The following is a 21,537-nucleotide window of genomic DNA, read 5'->3' as shown; positions in this document are numbered from 1 at the left end:
CTGAGTTCTCTCTCCCTGCCACTGCCTCCCTGCCACTGCCTGGTTGTCACTGAGACTAGCAGCCTCTCCAGACACCACATTCATCTTGGTAGCTCCCAGGAGCAATGAAAATTGACCTGGGGAAAGGGGACATCACTGGGTCTTTTGCCCAGTAAGCAGCTTGGCCCAATTGCTGTGTAACTGTTTGTTCTCCAGGAACAGGTTGATAGAGTGATGAGGAAAGACTTACCTTCTTTAGGACTGTGGTCTGATTAAGGCACTTTGCCCCCATCTGTTGTCTCTTTAAAACCTTCCTGAGGATTTCGCCTGATCCTACAATTGTGGATTATGTAGGCCACTGCGGTGCAGGGGGTGGGGATGGGGCACACACAAGAGGGGTGGGAAACAGCCGGAAGGATTTTATTGACTTTCTCCCATTAAACCTTGGTTACTTCACAGCTGGTAAAAGCGCAAAGGTGACTTTGTGTCTGTCCCCACAGTGGCATAATACAGTAATATCTGTTAATTAAGGTTCTCCGAGAAGCAGATCTTGAGACAAGGATTCGAGTGCTTGAAGATTATCTGGGAGGTGGTTCTAATAAATATAAATAGCGGAGTGGGGAGGTGAGACAGGGAAGGGAAGGCAGCCAAAAAAGGCATGTATGTATCAGTCCTTTTACCAACGCGGGCACCTGGAGCTTAATGCCTTTGGGGAACTCTGCAAGCCAGTGTGTAGAATGTGCCTCAGCACTGTCCCACCTGTGGGTAAGGTACCTGGGTATTCTTGCATCCGTTCCCATCAGACGTTAGTGGAAGCTGCATGGCAGTCTGACCTCCAGGACCCATGCTTTAGCCATCACACTCTTTCTGGTGAACCTTTGTTCTGTCCCATTTGCAGCAAACCTTCCTTCCTCTGTACCTGCTTGGAAGAGAACCTGCAGTGCCCCGGGAAGGCCCATGTGGACCAGTCTGTATTTGTGCTGGCTTTGGAAACCCTGGTGGCGTAGTGGTTAAGAGCTACAGCTGCTAACCAAAAGGGTGGCAGTTGGAATCCACCAGGTGCCCCTTGGAAACCACATGGGGTGGTTCTACTCTGTCCTATAGGGTTGCTATGAGTCGGAATTCACTTGACAGCAATGAGTTTGGTTTGAGTTTTTGTTGGAGCCACTGTGCATCACCTGGAAGTAGGGTGGGAGTGTAACATCTAATTGAGAACTCTCTTCCCACCCCACCCCTACCAGATCTCAAAGGCTAGTTGCCCCACGGTGCCCCCACACCATGTTTCCTGGTTCCCATAAGCTCTGTCCTGATTGGCCATGGCACACACAGCCAGCCAGGTCCAGGGGGAGGACCCCGGCCTCCTTCCTGCCTGTGGCCCCAGTGCCCCACATCCCCAGCCTGCCTTGGAGCATGGGACCCCTTGGGGAGGGCCAGGAGCAGATTGTTTACTGGGGAGGTGGTGGGTACCTGGGGCTAAGATGCCCACTCAGGTTGGAGGTGGGTCTTCTTCCCTTTTCTCATTTCCCTGAGGCTCTTGATTTCTGATATGCCCTGGGTGGCGGAGTGGTTAAGAGCTCGGCTGCTAACCAAAAGGTCAGCAGTTTGAATTTACCAACTGCCCTTTGGAAACCCTATGAGGCAGTTCCACTCTGTCCTGAAAGGTCACTATGAGTCAGAATCAACTGATTCAGTTTGGTTTTTCTGTTGGAAGTACTCGCTTGTCTGCGATCAGAGCAAAACCTGCCTCAGCTCATGCTGCACACAGCTGCTTCTCATCTCTCCACCAAGGGCTTTATGTTTTCAGAATATTAACTTTGTACTCATCCAGTCTTCAGAATTCCTTTGTCATTGGTAGTAGTGATTTATTTGATTCTTTATTGTTTCTTTTTTAACTTTTTATTATGTAAAATTTTATACAGCCACAAAGAAGAGAATCATGTAAAGAACCGAATGTACCTATCATCACCTTCTACAGTTATCGTTATCCCGTTGTCCTTGTTCCGTCTGTCTCCATGCTCTTTTTCCTGGAGTATTTTAAAGCAAACCACAAACATGTCTTACCTGTAAATACTTATGTCCCCTTGCTTCCTAAGGGATGTTGCCTAACTTTTTTATAACTTTTATTTTGAAATCATTTTGGAACACTCTTAGTGGAGTGGTTAAGAGCTCCAAGCTACACACCTGGTAACCGAAAGGTTGGCAGTTCAGATCCACCAGCCATTCCTTGGAAACTCCTTGGAAGTCTAAAAATCATTTTAGACTTACAGAAAAGTTGCAAAATACTCTTCACCCGGCTTCCCCTAATGCTAACATCTTACATAGCCACAGAACGATTATCAAAACCAGGCATTAGCATTAACATTACACAGTGAAGTAGTCTACAGACCTTAACAAATTTTGCCAATTTTTCTGCTGCTGTCCTTTTTCTGGTTCATGATCCAAATCAGGACCCCACACTACATTTAGTTACTGCGTCTCCTTAGTCGTCACCAGCCTGGGACATCTCAGTCCATCTTTGTCTCTTAGACCTTGTCTCTAGAAGAGTACTAGCCAGTTATTTTGTAGAATATCCCTCATCTGAAGACCTTATGCAGAGCTAGGGCCAAGTCTTGTCATTTAGAACTATAGATTGTGGCTCTGTGTTTGGAGCAGGCATGGGACATCAATATGCCTTATTACTGGTGACGTTACCTTTGATTATTTTTTTGGAGGGGAGAGGTGTCTGCCAGGCTTTTGTACTGTAAACTTCCTGGTTTTACCTTTGCATTGAATAAGTGTCTCGCCTGCAGATACTTGGAGACTGCACAAATATCCTGTTTCGCATCCTACTTTCACCCACTAATTTTAGCATCACGTCCATCAGTGGATCTTGCCTGTGATGCTTGCCAAATTGTGATTTTCTGTGTCCGTCACCACTTCTGCATTTATTAATTGGAATTCTGTTGTAAGGAGGATCTACCTCCTTTCCCTTATTTGTTCATGCATTCATTCAGTTATTTACTTACGTCAGTATTGACTCATGGGTATTTATTTTGTTCTGTGGGTCATGATCCATTATTATTATTTTTTCATTTTGTTGCTCAGGTTGTCCCAGATTTAGCTATTGGGAGCTCCTTCAAGTTGGCTCGTCTGTCTTTTCAATATGTTCCATCTTTTTTCTTTTTTTTTTTTGAGAACTTTCTCACTTTCTGGCACTACAAGATGTTCCAGGTTCTTCTTGTTCTGTCCCTGCCCCGGTCCAGGGAATAATAGTTACTCCAAGGAGCCCTGGCTCCTTTTAGTGGAGAATGATATTTAGAAATCAGGATCTGGGTGCTGGGCGTGCTCATTGTCACTGCAGCGTCCGCTTCCAGGTGCTCTCAGGGGACAAAGGTGGGCACTCTCCATGGGCACACACTCACCTCCACTGCAGCCTGTCAGAGGCCAGGGCCCAGCTCTTCCTTTAACACCTGCTGCTGAGCAAATGCCCTCCAAGAATTCACACTGTAGATGAGAGAGAGAGAGAAAACTCTCCTTTTATTTTCCCTTTATTTTTTTCCCTAGATTTAAATAATCATGCTTGAGATTTTATCAGTCTTTGCTAGTCTTTGATACCCTTAAAGATGCATGGGGGGCATATCTTGCTTATTTTTTGATAAGTGAGTTTTTATTTCTCTGTCGAGGGTTTTTTTTTTTTTTTACAAGAATTTTTTTTATAGCCAGGCATTTTTATAAAAAGAATTATTTATACCAAGAATTTCCCTGCCTAACTGTATTTTCCATGTGTTAATATAAAATTAGTTTTTATTCCCTGAGCATACCGTATCTGTTGAGAAAATTGGGTGGGGAGTTGATGCAGGGAAGCTGGCCTGGGGGACCCAGCTATTTAAGGGATAAAACACACTGAGAATTGACTGAGCATCCCTCTTTTATATGCATTTTTTAAAGTATTTTGCAATCTGCTGTGTTTGAGTGCCTATTTTATGTGCATGTTTTAAAGTGTTTTATAAATGGAAAACATCCTGGTTTCCCTCCTCCCTCTCCCCTTACCTGTGTAGCATGGCCACAGGCACATTCACCTGTAAGTGGCTGTGACACTTGGAAGGAGTAAGGCCTTTAGGGAACTGCAGGAATAGGGTGGCTCTGCGGGGAGCAGGGCCAGGGAGCCCTTCAGCAGCATAACCTGGCCTCCAGGCCTTGTTGGTGAAACCTAAGTCACTTGAGTCAGAGAGACTCAGGTGTGAAGTCATCCCAAGCCTTGGCAGTAGTGTCTTTGCCTGCAACATGCTGGGTTGGTAGTGGGCTTTGTTTTAGAAGAGAAATCTTTATGTATTTGAGACAAGGGATTCTCCCCTAGAATATAAATGGGAGTGTGCATGTTTGTGTGGGGGGAGGTGGGTAGTAGAAGTTCCTAAAACTCTCCCTACTTCTCTTCTGCCTTCTCTTACTTATAGCTGAGCTGGGTACAGGAAACCAAGTATTCTAATTAAAAATAATAATAATAATAATCAGAAGGGCAGAATCTCTCTCTCACTTCTCCAAATCTCGTCTTCACTGGTTCAAGGTCTCAAGGTCTTCCAGGGCCAGTCCGGATGTTTCTTGTTCCCATAAAGCCACAGTGAAACAACAGGTAGGAAGAGTCCTTAAGACCTGGCTGTTCCCAGTGGAGTATGTAGACCAAGATCATCAGCATCTCCTAGGAGCTTATTAGAAATCAACTCTCAAACCCCACTCCAGACTTGCTGAAAAAGACTGAATTTTAACAAGACACCCAGGGAATCTGTGTGCACATTCCATTACAGAGGTCCGGTCTCCAGTCCTGACAGATCCACGAGCCCACCTCTCAGCTTCCAACAAGTGGACGATGCATTTCTGCTCAAGTGGGGATATGGAGGCAGTCCCTGCCTCAGGCGGCCCTTCCCTGTAGACCTCACCTGGACCTCTGGGTCTGGTTCTGCCTTCACCTACCAGCCCTTCCAAAGATTTGGGACAGTTGTTCCCTGAGTCTTCTTTTCTCTCGTGAGAATTGTCTAAGGAAACTTCAGCACCTGTGCCTTGTCTTAGGCTCAGCACATGTTTGAATGGACGCTGAGTGGAAACAAGCAGTGTCCACTCTCATTTATTAATGTACTTGACCTGGAGGCCCGAGGAAGCAGGGATTGGTGGCTGATTTCATCCTAAGGTGCCACAGGTGACAGAGTTGACAGCATCCGTTGCCTAGTCTCGGTCTCCATCTTTGGAAGGAATCCTCTCCTGCTTAGGTTTAAAATCCTTTGTTTCAAATGACGATGATGAAAAGCGACAATTCCTGCCTCAGCACTGATCAGCTTTTGCCTGAGTCTAATGAAGGTAGCCAAGTGTGTCCAAAATGTTTTAAAATGCCAGAATTATTTGTGTATCCCTGAAGCCCTTTACAAGAAGCCCTGGTGGCACAGTGGTTCAGTTTTTCAGCTGCTAACCAGAAGGTCCATGGTTTGAATCCACCGGCCAGTCTGTAGGAGAAAGATGTGACAGTCTGCTTCGGTAAAGATTTACAGCCTTGGAAACCCTATGAGGCAGTTCTACTTTGTCTTATAGGGTCACTATGAGTCGGCAGTGAGTTTGGTTTTTTGAGGCCCCTTATTAAGCATCTGGCACCTGAAAACCTTTTTCTTTTCATCTCCACTAGCTACTTTGCCTATTAGGTTGAACCTAATTGAAATTGCTGTTTTTGTACGTCAAAAGCAGCCAAGTATCAGCACTCACAAGACTTGACTAATACGTTGTTTCTGACCTTCTCCACAACCCTGTGATGTGAGCGCTATACCCTCACTTTTGCTCATGAGGAGCTCGAGTCAGAAATGCCACACAGCAAGTAGTGGAACTGGAATTTGAACCCGAGACTGACTGACTGTTCATCCTCAAAGTTTTCCAGACATTGTCCATCCTCTGTGAGAGCTACCTACAACCAGTCATGTAGCAGGAACTCAGAGCCTGGCTGGCGTAGGATGCAGTGTGGTGGCTACCAACTGACTAGTGAGACCTTTAAAAGCACCCCCAAAAGAGCAAATTAGTCTGTGGAGTCAGATCCCTGTGACTGCACCTGACCCAAGCCCTTCCTCTCCCCAGTGAAGGCTTAGCAGAGGCTCCAGCAGTGTTGGCAGGGTGTGAACTCTGGAGGAATTTCCTCAGGATAATGAAGACCCAGGAAATGGGATGGGTCTGCTCTCCACCCACAGCAGAGCTGTGCCAGTTGGGGTTCTCCATCAGAGTAGCTCTTTCACGTCAGACCTGGCCCAGACCCTGGAGCCGAGCAGGTGGATCGAGGGCTGGGCGACGGACCGTCCAGCTTCATTAGAACCTGAACACAGATGCAGCGCAGCTAGGCCTGCTAGTGACCTCTTGGTCTCCCCAGCTTCTGACACACCATCCCCACTGGGAGGCAGCACTGCACCAGAAATGTTCAGGACACTTTGATTTTTAATCCTGGCCCCACCACAGACTTGCTGTGTGACAAATTGCTTCTCTCCTCTACAAAATGAAGAAAACTTGCTTCGTGGTTTTTAACCTTTGTAGGAGTGGAATTCCCTCTTAAGAGCAAAGAACCTCCTTTTCGTATGAATTTTTATGATGCTCCTAAATGTGAAACTGATTAAAGGCAGGCACTTGGTTCTGTTAGAAGCCAAATGGAAGCTTGAGACCTTGGGCTCGTGTTCTTGTTGCCCTCCACCCACCGTCACCCTTGCTAGCCCCCAGTGATCAGGATCAGCAAACCACTAGGTACCCAAGGTTCTGGGCAGCCCTAGCTTGCCATGTCTTCATTCTCAGGCTCCAGGGATAATGTTTCTGGTGCCTCTGCTTCCATGGCAGGTTACCTGTGTATGGTCTCTCCTTTTAAGAGAGGAAGAAAGAAGAATCTCTGCAGCCCTCAGATGTGGGCATCAGAACTCACAGGCGTGAGATGTGTGGGCACTTATTGGAAGTTTCAGCAGCCCCACCTATTCCCAGGGAGGCCAAGATCATTCCAGGTGGAGACCCATGTCAGGCTGTCAGCTTCAAGAAGCAAATGTTCCTTTCCAGGTAAGTAACAGCAAAAGTGTTCCAGTGTCAACCTGGACTTTGCCTGCAGACAAGTTAATCTGAGCAGAGGTGGTTTGGAAAGACTGGAGGCATCTGCTCTCTGGAGAGGGCCATGGTAAGTTACCTCTCCTTTCCCGTCCTTTCTGAGAGCAGAACATGAAGCCGTTCCTTTGTATCTTGGCTTGACCGGCCTGATGTTTGTTCCTGACATCCTGTTCCATGTTTGGATGCTAAGAAAGTGAGGAAATGCAGGAAAAGAGGAAGCTAAGACCAGCATAATTTTATCCTTATCCACGCAAGCAAGGATCAGAGAAGCATAACAGCATGTCCAAAGTCATACAGCAGAGTAAGGCTGTGCCAGCCTCACTCCTGGTTTGAGGTTCTGCAGGTTTCTACCACAACATTTGGCCATCTCTCTCCATCTTAGTAAGAGATGGGGAGCATTCACATGCGTACTACACTCCTCTGGGCGTACTGATGTTGATGAAAACCAAAAGATATTTTTTACAGTGAAGTAAAACAGAACAGTGACTTTTACCAGCTGTTAGTAAGGAATAACACATAGCCTGCTAACTGCTGCCCACAGCCTAGCAGAGGGTTGTAGGTTCCTGTGATAGCTGAAAAGCCATTCTCATCTCCACTCAAGAAAGTATATCAAAAAGCACCTGAGTGGTAGTGATGTGATTTTAGGAATAACACTGAACCAATTCTAATTTATATACAAAAGTAGAACATTCCCAAGCTTCAAAACTAACAATTGGTCATGTGATTCATGGTTTGGGTTCTTTGGTTAAGAGCCACTTGGTTTTTCTCAAATCTGGCTGTACTCCAGAATCACTAGGGAGCTTGTTTAAAAAGCAGATGCCAAGAAGGCTTCCAGTTCGGTCAAGATGGACTAGATGCAAGACTTCAACTTGCTTACTTTTGATACATCATCAGGAAAGACCAGTCACCAGAAAAGGACATCATGTTTGGTAAAATAAAGAAGCAGCGAAAGTGAGGGAAACCCTCAATGAGATGGACTTACACAATAGCCACGACAGTAGACTCAGACATACCAGTGGTCATGAAGACGGCACGGGACCAGACAGTGGTCTGTTCTATTACACATGAGGTTACCGTGAGTCACTGGTGGTCATGAGGACGGCACGGGACCAGACAGTGGTCTGTTCTATTACACATGAGGTTACCGTGAGTCACTGGTGGTCATGAAGATGGCACAGGACCAGACAGTGTTCTGTTCTATTACACATGAGGTTACCGTGAGTCACTGGTGATCATGAAGATGGCACGGGACCAGACAGTGTTCTGTTCTGTTACACATGAGGTTACCGTGAGTCACTGGTGATCATGAAGATGGCACGGGACCAGACGGTGTTCTGTTCTATTACACATGAGGTTACCGTGAGTCACTGGGGATCACGAAGATGGCACGGGACCAGACAGTGTTCTGTTCTATTACACATGAGGTTACCGTGAGTCACTGGTGATCACGAAGATGGCACGGGACCAGACAGTGTTCTGTTCTATTACACATGAGGTTACCGTGAGTCACTGGTGGTCACGAAGATGGCACGGGACCAGACAGTGTTCTGTTCTATTACACATGAGGTTACCGTGAGTCACTGGTGATCACGAAGATGGCACGGGACCAGACAGTGTTCTGTTCTATTACACATGAGGTTACCGTGAGTCACTGGTGATCATGAAGATGGCACGGGACCAGACAGTGTTCTGTTCTATTACACATGAGGTTACCGTGGGTCACTGGTGATCATGAAGATGGCACGGGACTAGACAGTGTTCTGTTCTATTACACATGAGGTTACCGTGAGTCACTGGTGATCATGAAGATGGCACGGGACCAGACAGTGTTCTGTTCTATTACACATGAGGTTACCGTGAGTCACTGGTGATCATGAAGATGGCACGGGACCAGACAGTGTTCTGTTCTATTACACATGAGGTTACCGTGAATCACTGGTGGTCATGAAGATGGCACGGGACCAGACAGTGTTCTGTTCTATTACACATGAGGTTACCGTGAGTCACTGGTGGTCATGAAGATGGCACGGGACCAGACAGTGTTCTGTTCTGTTACACATGAGGTTACCGTGAGTCACTGGTGATCATGAAGATGGCACGGGACCAGACAGTGTTCTGTTCTGTTACACATGAGGTTGCCGTGAGTCACTGGTGATCATGAAGATGGCACGGGACCAGACAGTGTTCTGTTCTATTACACATGAGGTTACCATGAGTCACTGGCAACTCCCTGACAACTAACAACAACATCAGTCTCTATCCCTCCCTCTTAATACAGCTAAAAACACTGGACATTTTAGATAGATATATATATATATAAAAGAAGATTGAAAGGTGAAGAGAAGAATGTGAACCAACTAGACCCAGGGGTTTGCAACACAACACAGTGGTAAGTTCTTTGGATTTTCTTCTCACCTCTTATATATCCTGGACTGGGTGCCAGAGAAGGTTGCAACCCAGAAATGTCAATGCGCATAAACAAAAACAAGAAAAGCTCTCTGTATTGTCAAAGGAGTGGAAAAGGAGCAGCCTCGTGAACGAGAAACCATTTGGCAATAAACACCCTGTTCCTGCAAAACATCAGGGAAGAGTCATTACCTCCCTTCCCTTGCTTCAGTAAAGGCTGAGGAAGTCTAGAGCCTGGATTTCCATCCTCACCTCGTGGTAACCAGATGATCCACCCTTCCCAACTGGAGTGGTGTCAGAGAAGGCTAAACGGGAAGCCTGGACTTTTATCACTGCCCAGTGGTGACAAGGTGTCCCTCCCTAACACTCCTTCCACCATGCCCGGCAGTGACAAGGCACCCCTTCCCCACCCCATAGTGTCAGGGGAGGCCAACTGGGGACCTAGATTTCCTTCGACCATCACTCAACAGTTAAAGGGCATCCGTCACCCTCGTTGCCAGGGTGGTGTTGGTGGAGGCTGAGTGGGAGACTTTTACCCCCACTCAGTAGTAAAGAGTCAGTGCTCTCCCTTCCCCACCAGGACAGTTTTATCCAAAGCCTACTAAAATAGAAGATTTAAATAAGATCCAGAGTATCCTAACACAATACCCAGAATATTCAGGATACAATTAAAAATCACTCATCACGCCAAGAACCAGGAAAATCTCAACTTGATTGAGAAAGGACAATCAAAAGACAGCAACAACAAGATAACACAGATGTTGGAATTATCTGACAAGAATTTTACATAAGCCATCATAAATAATTCAACAGCAATTATGAACATGCTTGAAACAAATGAAAACATAGTGTCAAAAATAATCAAAACTCACCGAAATTTGAACATAGGGTTTATTCTGAGCAGTTATTGCGTGTGCATATAGGGAGACCATTTTGATTCCAGAAAAAGCAAATGGCTTGAAGAAGCTAGATACAATGTTCTTTGGAGACCTGGTGACGCAGTGGTTAAGATTTACATCTGCTAACCAAAAGGTTGGCAGTTCAAATCTACCAGCAGCTCCTTGGAAACCCTATAGGGCAGCTCTCTGTTTTATAGGGTTGCTATGAATCATAATCAACTCAATGGCGGCAGGTTTGGATTTTTTGGTTTTTCCCCTCTTTACTGAGATAAACTGATATCAGGTTACCTCTGGCCTGGCTGCTAGTAATTTGGCCCTCCACCTACCTGCAGCCATGTAACTCTTTGAAATTTAAATTAGAAGGTAATGATTTCCTAACAGGATAAAACAAATTTACGTTGCTGTAGAGCAGGGCTTTTTATGGTTAATACTTGGTTTTATGGATAAGAAAAACCTTAAAATGAAAGTAAGATGTCTGTTAATTTTCCTGTTCAACAATAGAAAGTTCCAGCAAAGAAAGAGAAGCTATAAAGAAGAACTTAATGGAACTGAGAAATACAGTAACTGAAATAAAAAATTCACCAGATGAGTTAATAGAAGAATGAAGATGACAAGAAAGGAATCAGTGAACATGAAGACAGGACAATAAAAATTATCCAATCTGAACAACAGGGAGAAAATACACTTTAAAAAAATGAACAGAGGGACCTGTGGAACAATTTTTTAAAAATTGAGTATTTGTGTCATTGAAGTCTAGGAGAGGAGAGTCATGAGGCTGAAAAGTATTCAAAGAAATAATGGCTGACATTTTCCCAAATTTGGTGAAAGGCATAAACCAACAGATTCAAGATTATGGCTGGCTTTTTTTTTTTTTTTTTTTAATGGACTTGGAATAGACTAGAGAACCGTGGGATACATTACGCTTGGCCAAGGTTGTTCTTATTTCATGGAAATTTATGCACCTGTGTGCATTTGTGCATGCTCAACCCTTGGTTGAGGGTAAGTCAGAAGAACTAGTACCCCTAGGGGTGGCCTTTAGCTAATGCTGGACAAGAGTCGGTAGACCAGTATCCCAGCTTTTGTACAGTTGTAGCTTGCTCATTAATGTACTCTGTACTGGCTTTCATCCCTTCTGTTTCACTTCCCTTCTCTCCTACACACGTTTCCTGGGATAACTTCTCAGACTATATGGACCCAAATCCTAGCCTGAGACACTATGTCTTTCTAGGCAAGATTGCACGTTGATCCTTTTGGTCATAGGGAGGTGGAAGTTGCACGACGCCAAGAGTCTGAAGCTAGCCCCAAGGGAATAAACCAGGAACCAGCTGCCGTGCAGTCGGTTCCAGTTCACGGGAACCCTGTTATGTGTCAGAGTAGAACTGTGTTCCACAGGGTTTACAGTGGCTGATTTTTTAGAAGTAGATCTCCAGGCCTTTCTTCCAAAGTGTCTCTGGGTAGACTGAAACTGCCAGCCTTTCGTTTAGCAGCTATCTTTTAGTTTCTTAGCGCTGCTATAACAAAAAATGCCGTAAGTGGGTGGCTGTAATGAACAGAAGTTTATTTTCTCACAGATAGGAGGCTAGAAGTCCAAATTCAGGGCACTGGCTCTAGGGGAAGGCTCTCTCTGTTGTCTCTGGGGGAGATCTCTTTCAGTTTCTGTGAATCTGACATTCCTTGACTCCTTGGTGATCTCCACATGGCATGTATCTTACCCTCTGTTTGTGCTCCACTGCTTTGTGTCTATCTAGTGTGTTCTTTTCCTATCTCGAAAGTGAGCAGGTTTAAGACACCCTACCCTGATATGTCTTGTTACGTAACAAAGAAAATCCTATTCCCAAACAGGATTGCTTCCACAGGTATAGGGGTTAGGATTCCAAAATGTATTTTTGGGAAACACAATTCAATCCATAATAGCAACTGCAGTACACTCACAGGCCATCCCAGATTTCTAAATAGCCAGGAGGCCATTAGAAAAAGGGGACCAATCATTAATAGTGATTCCTCCATGAATATTACATTCTTCCAGACAGAGTCTGAACACACTAGATGCTCCCAGAGCATTAGCACAAGGAAAATAGTTTTATTACTTAGAAAAAGAAGCAGACAGTACACCACAACAAGTGTGGATCCAATTTTGAGTGTCCCCCTGACTCAAGAAGGCTGTCCAGGTGGAGAGGACGGCTCTTCCATGAATACCCAACTTTGTACCATAGACAAGGGACTTAAAGGGGACCTATCTTTTCCCGGTCCCCCCGGCCAGGCAGGCTTAGGTAAGTGGGCTGAAAGCTTCTGCTATGCGTGCTTCCCACGTAGCACCATAGCTGAAGGACACTGAGGTTCCTCATCCAGCCATTTTTATACCCCAGAGCCTACGGAACAGACTACATGCCCCCTGATCGTGGGGGTGGGGTGGGATAGACATCTTGGCACCACCCCATAAAGGTATGTCTTTAACCCTGCTAACAAACGTCAGGCCTCAGAGGGCGGGAGGCAGTGGTTTATCTGGAAGCCTTATCATGCCCCCTCCCTTCCTGAGGCCTATTGCCAGGGTGATGACTCCCAACTCATTAATTGCTGGAGAATTCTAAGGGCTGTTTTCAGAAACTAGAGACAAAAGGCCAAACCTGAGTTGTGTGTCCCACAGCTGCCAAGCTGTTTGCACTACCCAGGGACTCCGAGGGGATAAAGGCAGCATATAAATCCCTCCCCAGTGCAGCGCCAGGCGGGTGTTACCTGTGCTGCACCTGCCTTGGTTGAGGGTGAGATTCTTCAACTGCCTGAACAGTCCTGGGTTCCTGGAGCCACATGAGGCCCTTCACAGTAGTGCAAGAAAGGGAGCGAGTGCCTACAGCCCAGCCAGGCCTCTGTAGGTATGCATGTGGGAGGGTGTTCTAACCGCTTTGCTTTCTCGCTTGTAGATACCAGACATGTCAGTGGTGACATCCAGTATCGAAAATGAAAAAAATCACCAGATGGGCTAAGTAGAGGAAAGTGCAGAAACCCTAACTTCCATTTAGGTTCCCTTGTCCCTACACAATTCTCTCGCTAGAACGGTGAGGGGGCAGTTTCTCCCTGTCCTTTTATGGGAACCTATAAGCCAGCAGTCATGATTTCTAAATGACAGCTTTCAACAGGAGCAGACGTTGCCTAATCTTCCCCCGGTACAGATGTGTTGCTTGTTTTGCAGAAGGGACACACAGGCTCTTTGGGTGCCACTGGGAACAGTGCTCACAGGCCTTCACTGACATTTGTTCCCGTCGTGAAGAAAACTCATTACCTGCAGGGCTGTGAGTGTCAGGCCCCTAAAGAGGGTCTTCCTGGGGCCTCTCATCACAGACGTCTTTGTCAGTTAGCTTTTGCTGCAGGAGTGCTGCCTAACAAGCACCTCTCAGTGGCACACAGTAGTAAGCCTTTAGCTCAGGTGCCTGTGTTGACTGATCATGGCTGGACTTACTGGGCGGCACTGCTGATCTTGGCTGGCTTGCTCACACGTTGGGTCAGCTGAGGTAGGCTGGGTGTGGCTGGAGGAGCTCTGCTCCAAAGGATTTCACTCCTGGGACCAATGAGTCAGCCTGAACCCATTCTTCTTATGGCACTGTCTGAAGTAGAAAGAGGGTAAAGCCAGTCACACAAGCACTTTTCAACCCTTTGGTTATGTTTTGTCTGCTGACATCTCACTGGCCAAAACAAGTTACACCACCAAGCTGAAAGTCAGGGTGTGGGAGTGTGCACTCCAGCCATGGGTGTGACAAGGGGAGGGACTGAATACTGTTTAACCAGTGGTCGATCTGCCATACTTACCAACACATAAAATCCCAGTGTTGTCTCAGGTATACAAAGCCTAGCACGTTGTTATTGCTGTTAGCTGCTGCCGAGTTGGCCCCCAATCACGGCATCATGCTCACGGAACAAACACTGTGGGGTCCTGCATCATCCCCATGATTGGTTGATTTTCATGGGCTGATTTTCAGAAGTAGGTTGCCAGGCCTTTCTTCCTAGTCTGGAAGCTCCGCTGGAACCTGTTCAGCATCATAGCAACACGCTAGCCCCCACTGACAGACAGCTGTGCATGAGATGCATTGGCCAGAAATCGAACCCAGCTCTCCCATGTAGAAGACAAGAATTCTGCCACGGAACCGCCACTGGCACACGGTAGGAGCTTGTAAAGACTCCAGACAGACTATTTAAACACTTTTTCTTTTCTTCTTCTGCAGGCCTTGGCTGGTCCTCAAAGGTCCCATGGGGATGGATGAAGCCCACCAGGCCTGTGGCAGTCCCCAGTAGCCATCGTCTCACCAGGGCCCCACAGTGGCGTTAGGATGCACCTCTCGGCGGTGCTCAATGCCCTCCTGGTGTCGGTGCTGGCGGCAGTCCTGTGGAAGCACGTGCGGCTGCGTGAGCATGCATCCACTCTGGAGGAGGAGCTGGCCCTCAGCCGACAGGCCCCTGAGCCAGCTGCAGCGCTGAGGATCGACTACCCGAAGGCACTGCAGAGCCTGATGGAGGGCGGCACGCACATGGTGTGCACAGGCCGCACGCACACTGACCGCATCTGCCGCTTCAAGTGGCTCTGCTATTCCAACGAGGCCGAGGAGTTCCTCTTCTTCCACGGCAACACCTCTGTGATGCTGCCCAACCTGGGCTCCCGGCGCTTCCAGCCTGCCCTGCTCGACCTGTCCACTGTGGAGGACCACAACACCCAGTATTTCAACTTCGTGGAGCTGCCGGCCGCCGCCCTGCGCTTCATGCCTAAGCCGGTGTTCGTGCCTGACGTGGCTCTCATCGCCAACCGCTTCAACCCTGACAACCTCATGCATGTCTTCCATGACGACCTGCTACCTCTCTTCTACACCCTGCGGCAGTTCCCCGGCCTGGCTCATGAGGCCCGGCTCTTCTTCATGGAGGGCTGGGGCGAGGGGGCTCACTTCGACCTCTACAAGCTTCTCAGCCCCAAGCAGCCACTCCTGCGAGCACAGCTAAAGACCCTCGGCCGGCTGCTGTGCTTCTCCCATGCTTTTGTGGGCCTCTCCAAGATTACCACCTGGTACCAGTATGGCTTTGTTCAGCCCCAGGGCCCAAAAGCCAACATCCTTGTCTCTGGCAGTGAGATCCGGCAGTTTGCACAGTTCATGACAGAGAAGCTGAATGTGAGCAACACAGGGGCCCCCCTTGGCGAGGAGTACATTCTGGTCTTCAGCCGCACCCAGAATAGGCTCATCCTGAATGAGGCAGAGCTGCTGCTGGCTCTGGCCCAGGAGTTCCAGATGAAGACAGTGACAGTGTCCCTGGAGGACCATGCCTTTGCAGATGTTGTTCGGCTGGTCAGCAATGCCTCCATGCTGGTCAGCATGCATGGGGCCCAGCTGATCACCGCCCTCTTCTTGCCCCGGGGGGCGACCGTGGTTGAGCTCTTTCCATATGCCGTCAATCCTGACCACTATACTCCCTATAAGACTTTGGCCACGCTACCCGGCATGGACCTCCAGTACGTAGCCTGGCGGAACACGGTGCCAGAGAACACAGTCACACACCCTGAGCGGCCCTGGGACCAGGGGGGCATCACCCACCTGGACCGGGCGGAGCAGGCTCGTATCCTACAAAGCCGTGAGGTCCCGCGGCATCTCTGTTGCCGAAACCCTGAGTGGCTCTTCAGAATCTACCAGGACACCAAGGTGGATATCTTGTCCCTCGTCCAAACCATTCGGCGTGTGGTGAAGGGCCGGCCTGGGCCACGGAAGCAGAAATGGACAGTTGGCCTATACCCGGGCAAGGTGCGGGAGGCACGGTGCCAGGCATCAGTGCAGGGTGCCTCTGAGGCCCACCTTACCGTCTCCTGGCAGATCCCCTGGAACCTCAAGTACCTGAAGGTGAGGGAGGTAAAGTACGAGGTGTGGCTCCAGGAGCAGGGAGAGAACACCTACGTGCCTTACATCCTGGCCCTTCAGAACCACACCTTCACTGACAACATCAAGCCCTTCACTACCTACCTGGTGTGGGTCCGCTGCATCTTCAACAAGATCCTCCTGGGACCCTTTGCAGATGTGCTGGTTTGCAGCACGTAGCAAGTGCACCATGGCCAGGCCTCAGAAGGGCGGTTCCTCCAGCTCAATGCCCCTGAGCCCACTAGCCCCACTGTGGCTTCTGAGATTGATTTATTTATTGAGAAGGCCTGACCCAGGCCTATGCCTCAGTGTCTTCTTTTGCATCTGGTGTGTGGTGTTCACAGCACTACTCTTTACATTGGTGAGGTGGGATTCTCCCCCATCTTTCTCCCCCGCCGAGCATCCATACACCTGCATAAGTTCCTTAGTGGGGAGAAAGAAGAAGGAAGGGAAGAAGCCTAGGGAGGCTCTCTGGCTAAGTGATCATGCTGTTTTCCTACTGAGTCCCTCTGGTCGGTATCCACATTTCTGGAAACTGAATGATCAGTCGTGGTAGCTTGGGTAGGTGGTTCGTCAGCTTCCATCATTATGAAATTCACCTGTAGCCCAGTGAAGGGTGTATCTGGAACGTTCATTAAATGGTTATAAACATCTTGGTCAAGTCATCATCCTTAGAGGATTGGAAGGGGGGCTGGTAGTCAAATACCCAAATGAAAAAACAAACCAAACAAGTTGCTGTCAAGTCAGTTGTAACTCATGGCAACTTCATGTGTTTCAGAGTAGAACTGTACTCCATAGGGTTTTCAGGGGCTATGACCTTTTGGAAGCAGATCACCAGGCCGCTCTTCTGAGGCACCTCTGAGTGAATTCAGACTGCCAGTCCTTCAGTTAGTAGCCAAGTACTTTACCATTTTTACCACCCAGGGATTCCTAGTCAGTACTTGGATACCATTTAATTCTGGTTGACAACCAAGGAGATGTGACAACAGGTAAGCATCAAGGACTATGAAGCAAGGCAGCCTGGTTGGGTTTCATCTTGACTGGCTGGATTAATACCACAGTTCCATCTAAATGGGAAAGAAGCCTGGAAGTGGAAGTAGGTAGGCGAGGGCTATGGTGAGGGAAAGCAGTGTCCACCAGGGTCTCAGCTAGACATTCAGGCTCACAAGACCTGACAGGCCACACTGGGCATCAGATTCACTTAGAAGGACATAGGAGAGGATGCTCAGCCTGCCAGCAGGGCAGTGTGTCAGGCAGTTTTCTTCCACGGGGGAGTCCTCACGTCAGCCCAGAGCCTCTTCTCTTACTGTCTCCCCCAGGTGACGGTTCAGGTGTGAGATGAGATCCACATCAGTAGTTGTGGGGAGCTACCTTGGCTTAGAAACCCCACCCCCGATCGGAGACAGTATCCATTGTAACAACCCACCATCAGAGTTCCCAGGGTCGTTCAAGGAGCATGCCCTTATGAGAGTCATTGTACTCAGGGAAGCCTAAAGCTACAGCTTCCTACCATATCATTCATTGCCCTTCCAGTCCAGATGCAGTTTATCAATCAGGGTCATTTTTACCATCAACAGGTTGCCTAATACCACACTGCAAACCGAGCGACAAAGTTAACCCAAGGTCAGGTTTGTCCTTAGAGAAGGAGAAAGGATTTTAACCTTTTGTTCATAGACCCTGAGGGAGGTCTGGCTCCTGTATAAGGAGAGAGGCAGAGAAGGGGCTTGAGTAGTAGAATTTCAGGCCGCAGAGCAGTTCTAAGTAACTTTCACCTGATTGATCAGGAGTTCTTGAGCCAAAGTCATCCGTTGTAGGAGTATCCCCGCCACGCTTGGTTGTTGGCCGAGAGCCTCAATGGCAAGTGCATGTCAGTGCTAATACAGTGGTGGGTTCAAAACACAGCAGCTGAGGCCATCCTATTAGCAGTTTCCAGAGCAGGAGCTCTGAATGGGGCATTTTCAGGATCACTCTGCACTTCCATGACATTCCTTTTACCAACAATATCTTGCTCTCTAACTAAAATCTCCCCCGGTGACCACAAACTGCCGTGTGAAGCCACACAACGAGACTCAGCTCACTGTAGCTGTCAACACTGCTGGTGTGGGGGTAAAACGGCACAGCCAGTCGGAACACCATTTGGCATTTTCTACTGAAGCTAAACACATAGCTGTACTGTATCTCAGCAGTTCCACATCTAGATATATGCCCAAGGGAAATGAGTGCTTAGGTCATTAAAAAGACATGTAAGAATGTTCATAGCCTCATTCTTTTTTTTATAGTGGTGAAATTATAACAAGCATTTGCCATTTCAACCGTTTTTACATGTACAATTCACTGATGTTAATTACATTCTCCATGTTCCAAGTTTTTTCATCATCCTTAAACTGGATACCCCTTAAGCAATATCTCTTCCCCCCTCCCACCCGACCCTGGTAATGACTAATAAGCTTTGGTTTCTATGCATTTGCCTATTCTGGATGTTTCATATAAATAGAAAAAATAGGGTCATTCAATATTTGTCCTTTTGTGTCTGACATAGCTTTATTTTTTTTATTTCCAGTTTTTTAACTTTTGTTGTGCTTTAAGTGAAAGTTTACAAATCAAGTCAGTCTCTCATACGAAAATTTATATACACCTTGCTGTATACTCCTAGTTGCTCTCCCTCTAATGAGACAGCACACTCATTCCCTCCACTCTCTATTTTCACGTCCATTCGGCCAGCTTCTGACCCCCTCTGCCCTCTCATCTCCTCTCCAGACAGGAGCTGTCCGCATAGTCTCATGTGTTTACTTGATCCAGGAAGGTCATTCCTCACCAGTATCATTTTCTATCCCATAATCCAGTCCAATCCCTGTCTGAAGAGTTGGCTTTGGGAATGGTTCCTGTCTTGGGCTAACAGGAGGTCTGGGGACCATGACCTCCAGGGTCCTTCTAGTCTCAGTCAGACCATTAAGTCTGGTCTTTTTACGGAATTTGAGGTCTGCATCCCACTGGTCTCCTGCTCCCCCAGGGGTTCTCTGTTGTGTTCCCGGTCAGGGCAGTCATCGGTTGTAGCCGGGCACCATCTAGTTCTTCTGGTCTCAGGTTGATGTAGTTTCTGGTTTATGTGGCCCTTTCTGTCTCTTGGGCTCATAATTACCTTGTGTCTTTGGTGCTCTTCATTCTCCTTTGTTCCAGGTGATCTGAGACCAATTGATGCATCTTAGATGGCTGCTAGCGTTTAAGACCCCAGATGCCACTCTCTAAAGGGGGATGCAGAATGTTTTCTTAATAGATATCATTATGCCAGTTGACCTAGGTGTCCCCTGAAACCATGGTCCCCAAACCCCCGCCCTTGCTACACTGGCCTTCAAAGCGTTTGGTTTATTCAGGAAACTGCTTTGCTTTTGGCTCAGTCCAGTTGTGCTGCCTTCTCTTGTGTGTTGTCTTTGCCTTCACCTAAAATAGTTCTTATCTAATTAGTGAGTACCCCTCTTCCACCACTCCTCCCTCCCCCCTCTCATAACCATCAAAGAATATTTTCTTCTCTGCTTAAACTATTTTTCGAGTTCTTATAATAGTGGTCTCATACAATGTTTGTCCTTTTGCAACTGACTAATTTCACTCAGCATAATGCCTTCCAGGTTCCTCCATGTTATGAAATGTTTCACAGATTCATCACTGTTCTGTATCAATGCATAGTATTCCATTGTGTGACTATACCATAATTTATCCATTCATCCGCTCATGGGCACCTTGATTGCTTCCATCTTTTTGCTACTGTAAACAGTGCTGCAGTGAACATGGGTGTGCATATATCTGTTCGTGTAAAGGCTCTTATTTCTCTAGGATATATTCTAAGGAGTAGGATTGCTGGATCATATGGTAGTTCTATTTCTAGCTTTTTAAGGAAGCGCCAAATCAATTTCCAAAGTGGTTGTACCATTTTGCACTCCCACCAGCAGTGTATAAGTGTTCCAATCTCTCCACAACCTCTCCAACACTTATTATTTTGTGTTTTTTGGATTAATGCCAGCCTTGTTGGTGTGAGATGGACTCTCATGGTAGTTTTGATTTGCACTTCTGTAATGGCTAATGATCATGAGCATTTCCTCGTGTATCTGTTAGCTACCTAAATGTCTCTTTAGTGAAGTGCCTTTTCATATCTTTTGCCCATTTTTTAATTGGGTTATTTGTCTTTTTGTAGTTGAGCTTTTGCAGTATCATGTAGATTTTAGAGATCAGACACTGATCGGAAATGTCAAAGCTAAAAATTTTTTCCCAGTCTGTAGGTAATCTTTTTACTCTTTCGGTGAAGTCTTTGGATGAGCATAGACAGGCCATAGCTTTATTCTTAATAGCCCAAAACTGTAAACAACCCAGACGTTCATCAACCAATATATTCATACAATGGACACAGCAACAAAAAATGAATTACGGATACATGCAACAACATGGATGAATCTCAGCTATAATGTTAAATGAAAAGCCAGCCCTGAAGGAGTATATACTGTCTGATTCCATTTATATACAGACCTAGAACAGGAAAACATCTATGGTGATGGAATCGTGGTTACTTGGAAGAGGGAGTGTATTAGTTTCCTAGGGCTGTGATTAAAAAATACCATAAACTGGGTGGCTCAGAATGTTGTTAGGTGCAATGGAGTTGGTTCCGACTCATAGGGACCTTGTGTACGATAGAACAAAACTCTACCCAGTCCTGTACCATCCTCACAGTCATTGCTATGTTTGAGCCCATTATTGCAGCCACAGTATCAATCCATCTCGTTGAGGATCTTCCTCTTTTTCACTGACCCTCTACTTTACCAAACATGTTCTTTTCCAGGGACTGGATAACATGTCCAAAGTATGTGAGACTAAGTCTCACCATCCTTGCTTCTAAGGAGCATTCTGGCTGTTCTTTTTCCAAGACAGATTTGTTCATTCCTCTGGCAATCCATGGTATGTATATTCAATATTCATATAAATATTCATACCTCATTCAATATGAGGTATTTTCAATCACCTCATGTATGCAGAAGCTGGACAGTGACAAGGAAGACCAAAGAAGAATTGATGCATTTGAAACTTGGTGTTGGTGAAGAATACTGGCGAGACTGGGCTTAAAATAGTGGAATTTATTCTCAGAGTTCTGGGGGCTAGAAGAAATCAAGGTGTCAGCGAAGCCACACTCCTGCAAAGTCTATAGAGGTGAATCCTCCTTTGCCTCTTCCAGTTCCTGGTGGCTCTTAGTGCTCCTTGGCTTCTAGCAGCATAACTCTAGCCTCTGCCTCCTCTATCTGGTCATC

General features: G+C 46.9%; 1 protein-coding gene across 2 annotated transcripts in view; it reads left to right on the top strand.

Annotated features, from left to right (window-relative positions):
- Positions 1-18,641, top strand: part of POMGNT2 (protein O-linked mannose N-acetylglucosaminyltransferase 2 (beta 1,4-)) — a 30,302-nt gene extending 11,661 nt beyond the window's left edge. The window contains exons 2-3 of one of the 2 annotated variants that reach the window (XM_049862775.1): positions 6,808-7,017; positions 14,582-18,641. In XM_049862775.1, coding sequence (XP_049718732.1) covers positions 14,687-16,429 — 1,743 coding nt within the window. In that variant the 5' untranslated portion in view covers positions 6,808-7,017; positions 14,582-14,686 and the 3' untranslated portion in view covers positions 16,430-18,641. The remainder of the gene's footprint in view (positions 1-6,807; positions 7,018-14,581) is intronic. The other variant, XM_049862776.1, reaches the window with a different exon arrangement.
- Positions 18,642-21,537: the final 2,896 nt, after the last annotated feature.

Source organism: Elephas maximus, chromosome 20 (genome assembly GCF_024166365.1).
Source record: "Elephas maximus indicus isolate mEleMax1 chromosome 20, mEleMax1 primary haplotype, whole genome shotgun sequence".
Lineage (NCBI taxonomy): Eukaryota > Metazoa > Chordata > Mammalia > Proboscidea > Elephantidae > Elephas > Elephas maximus.
Note: the sequence above shows the minus strand (reverse complement) of the source record. Positions and strands in the feature narration are given on the sequence as shown.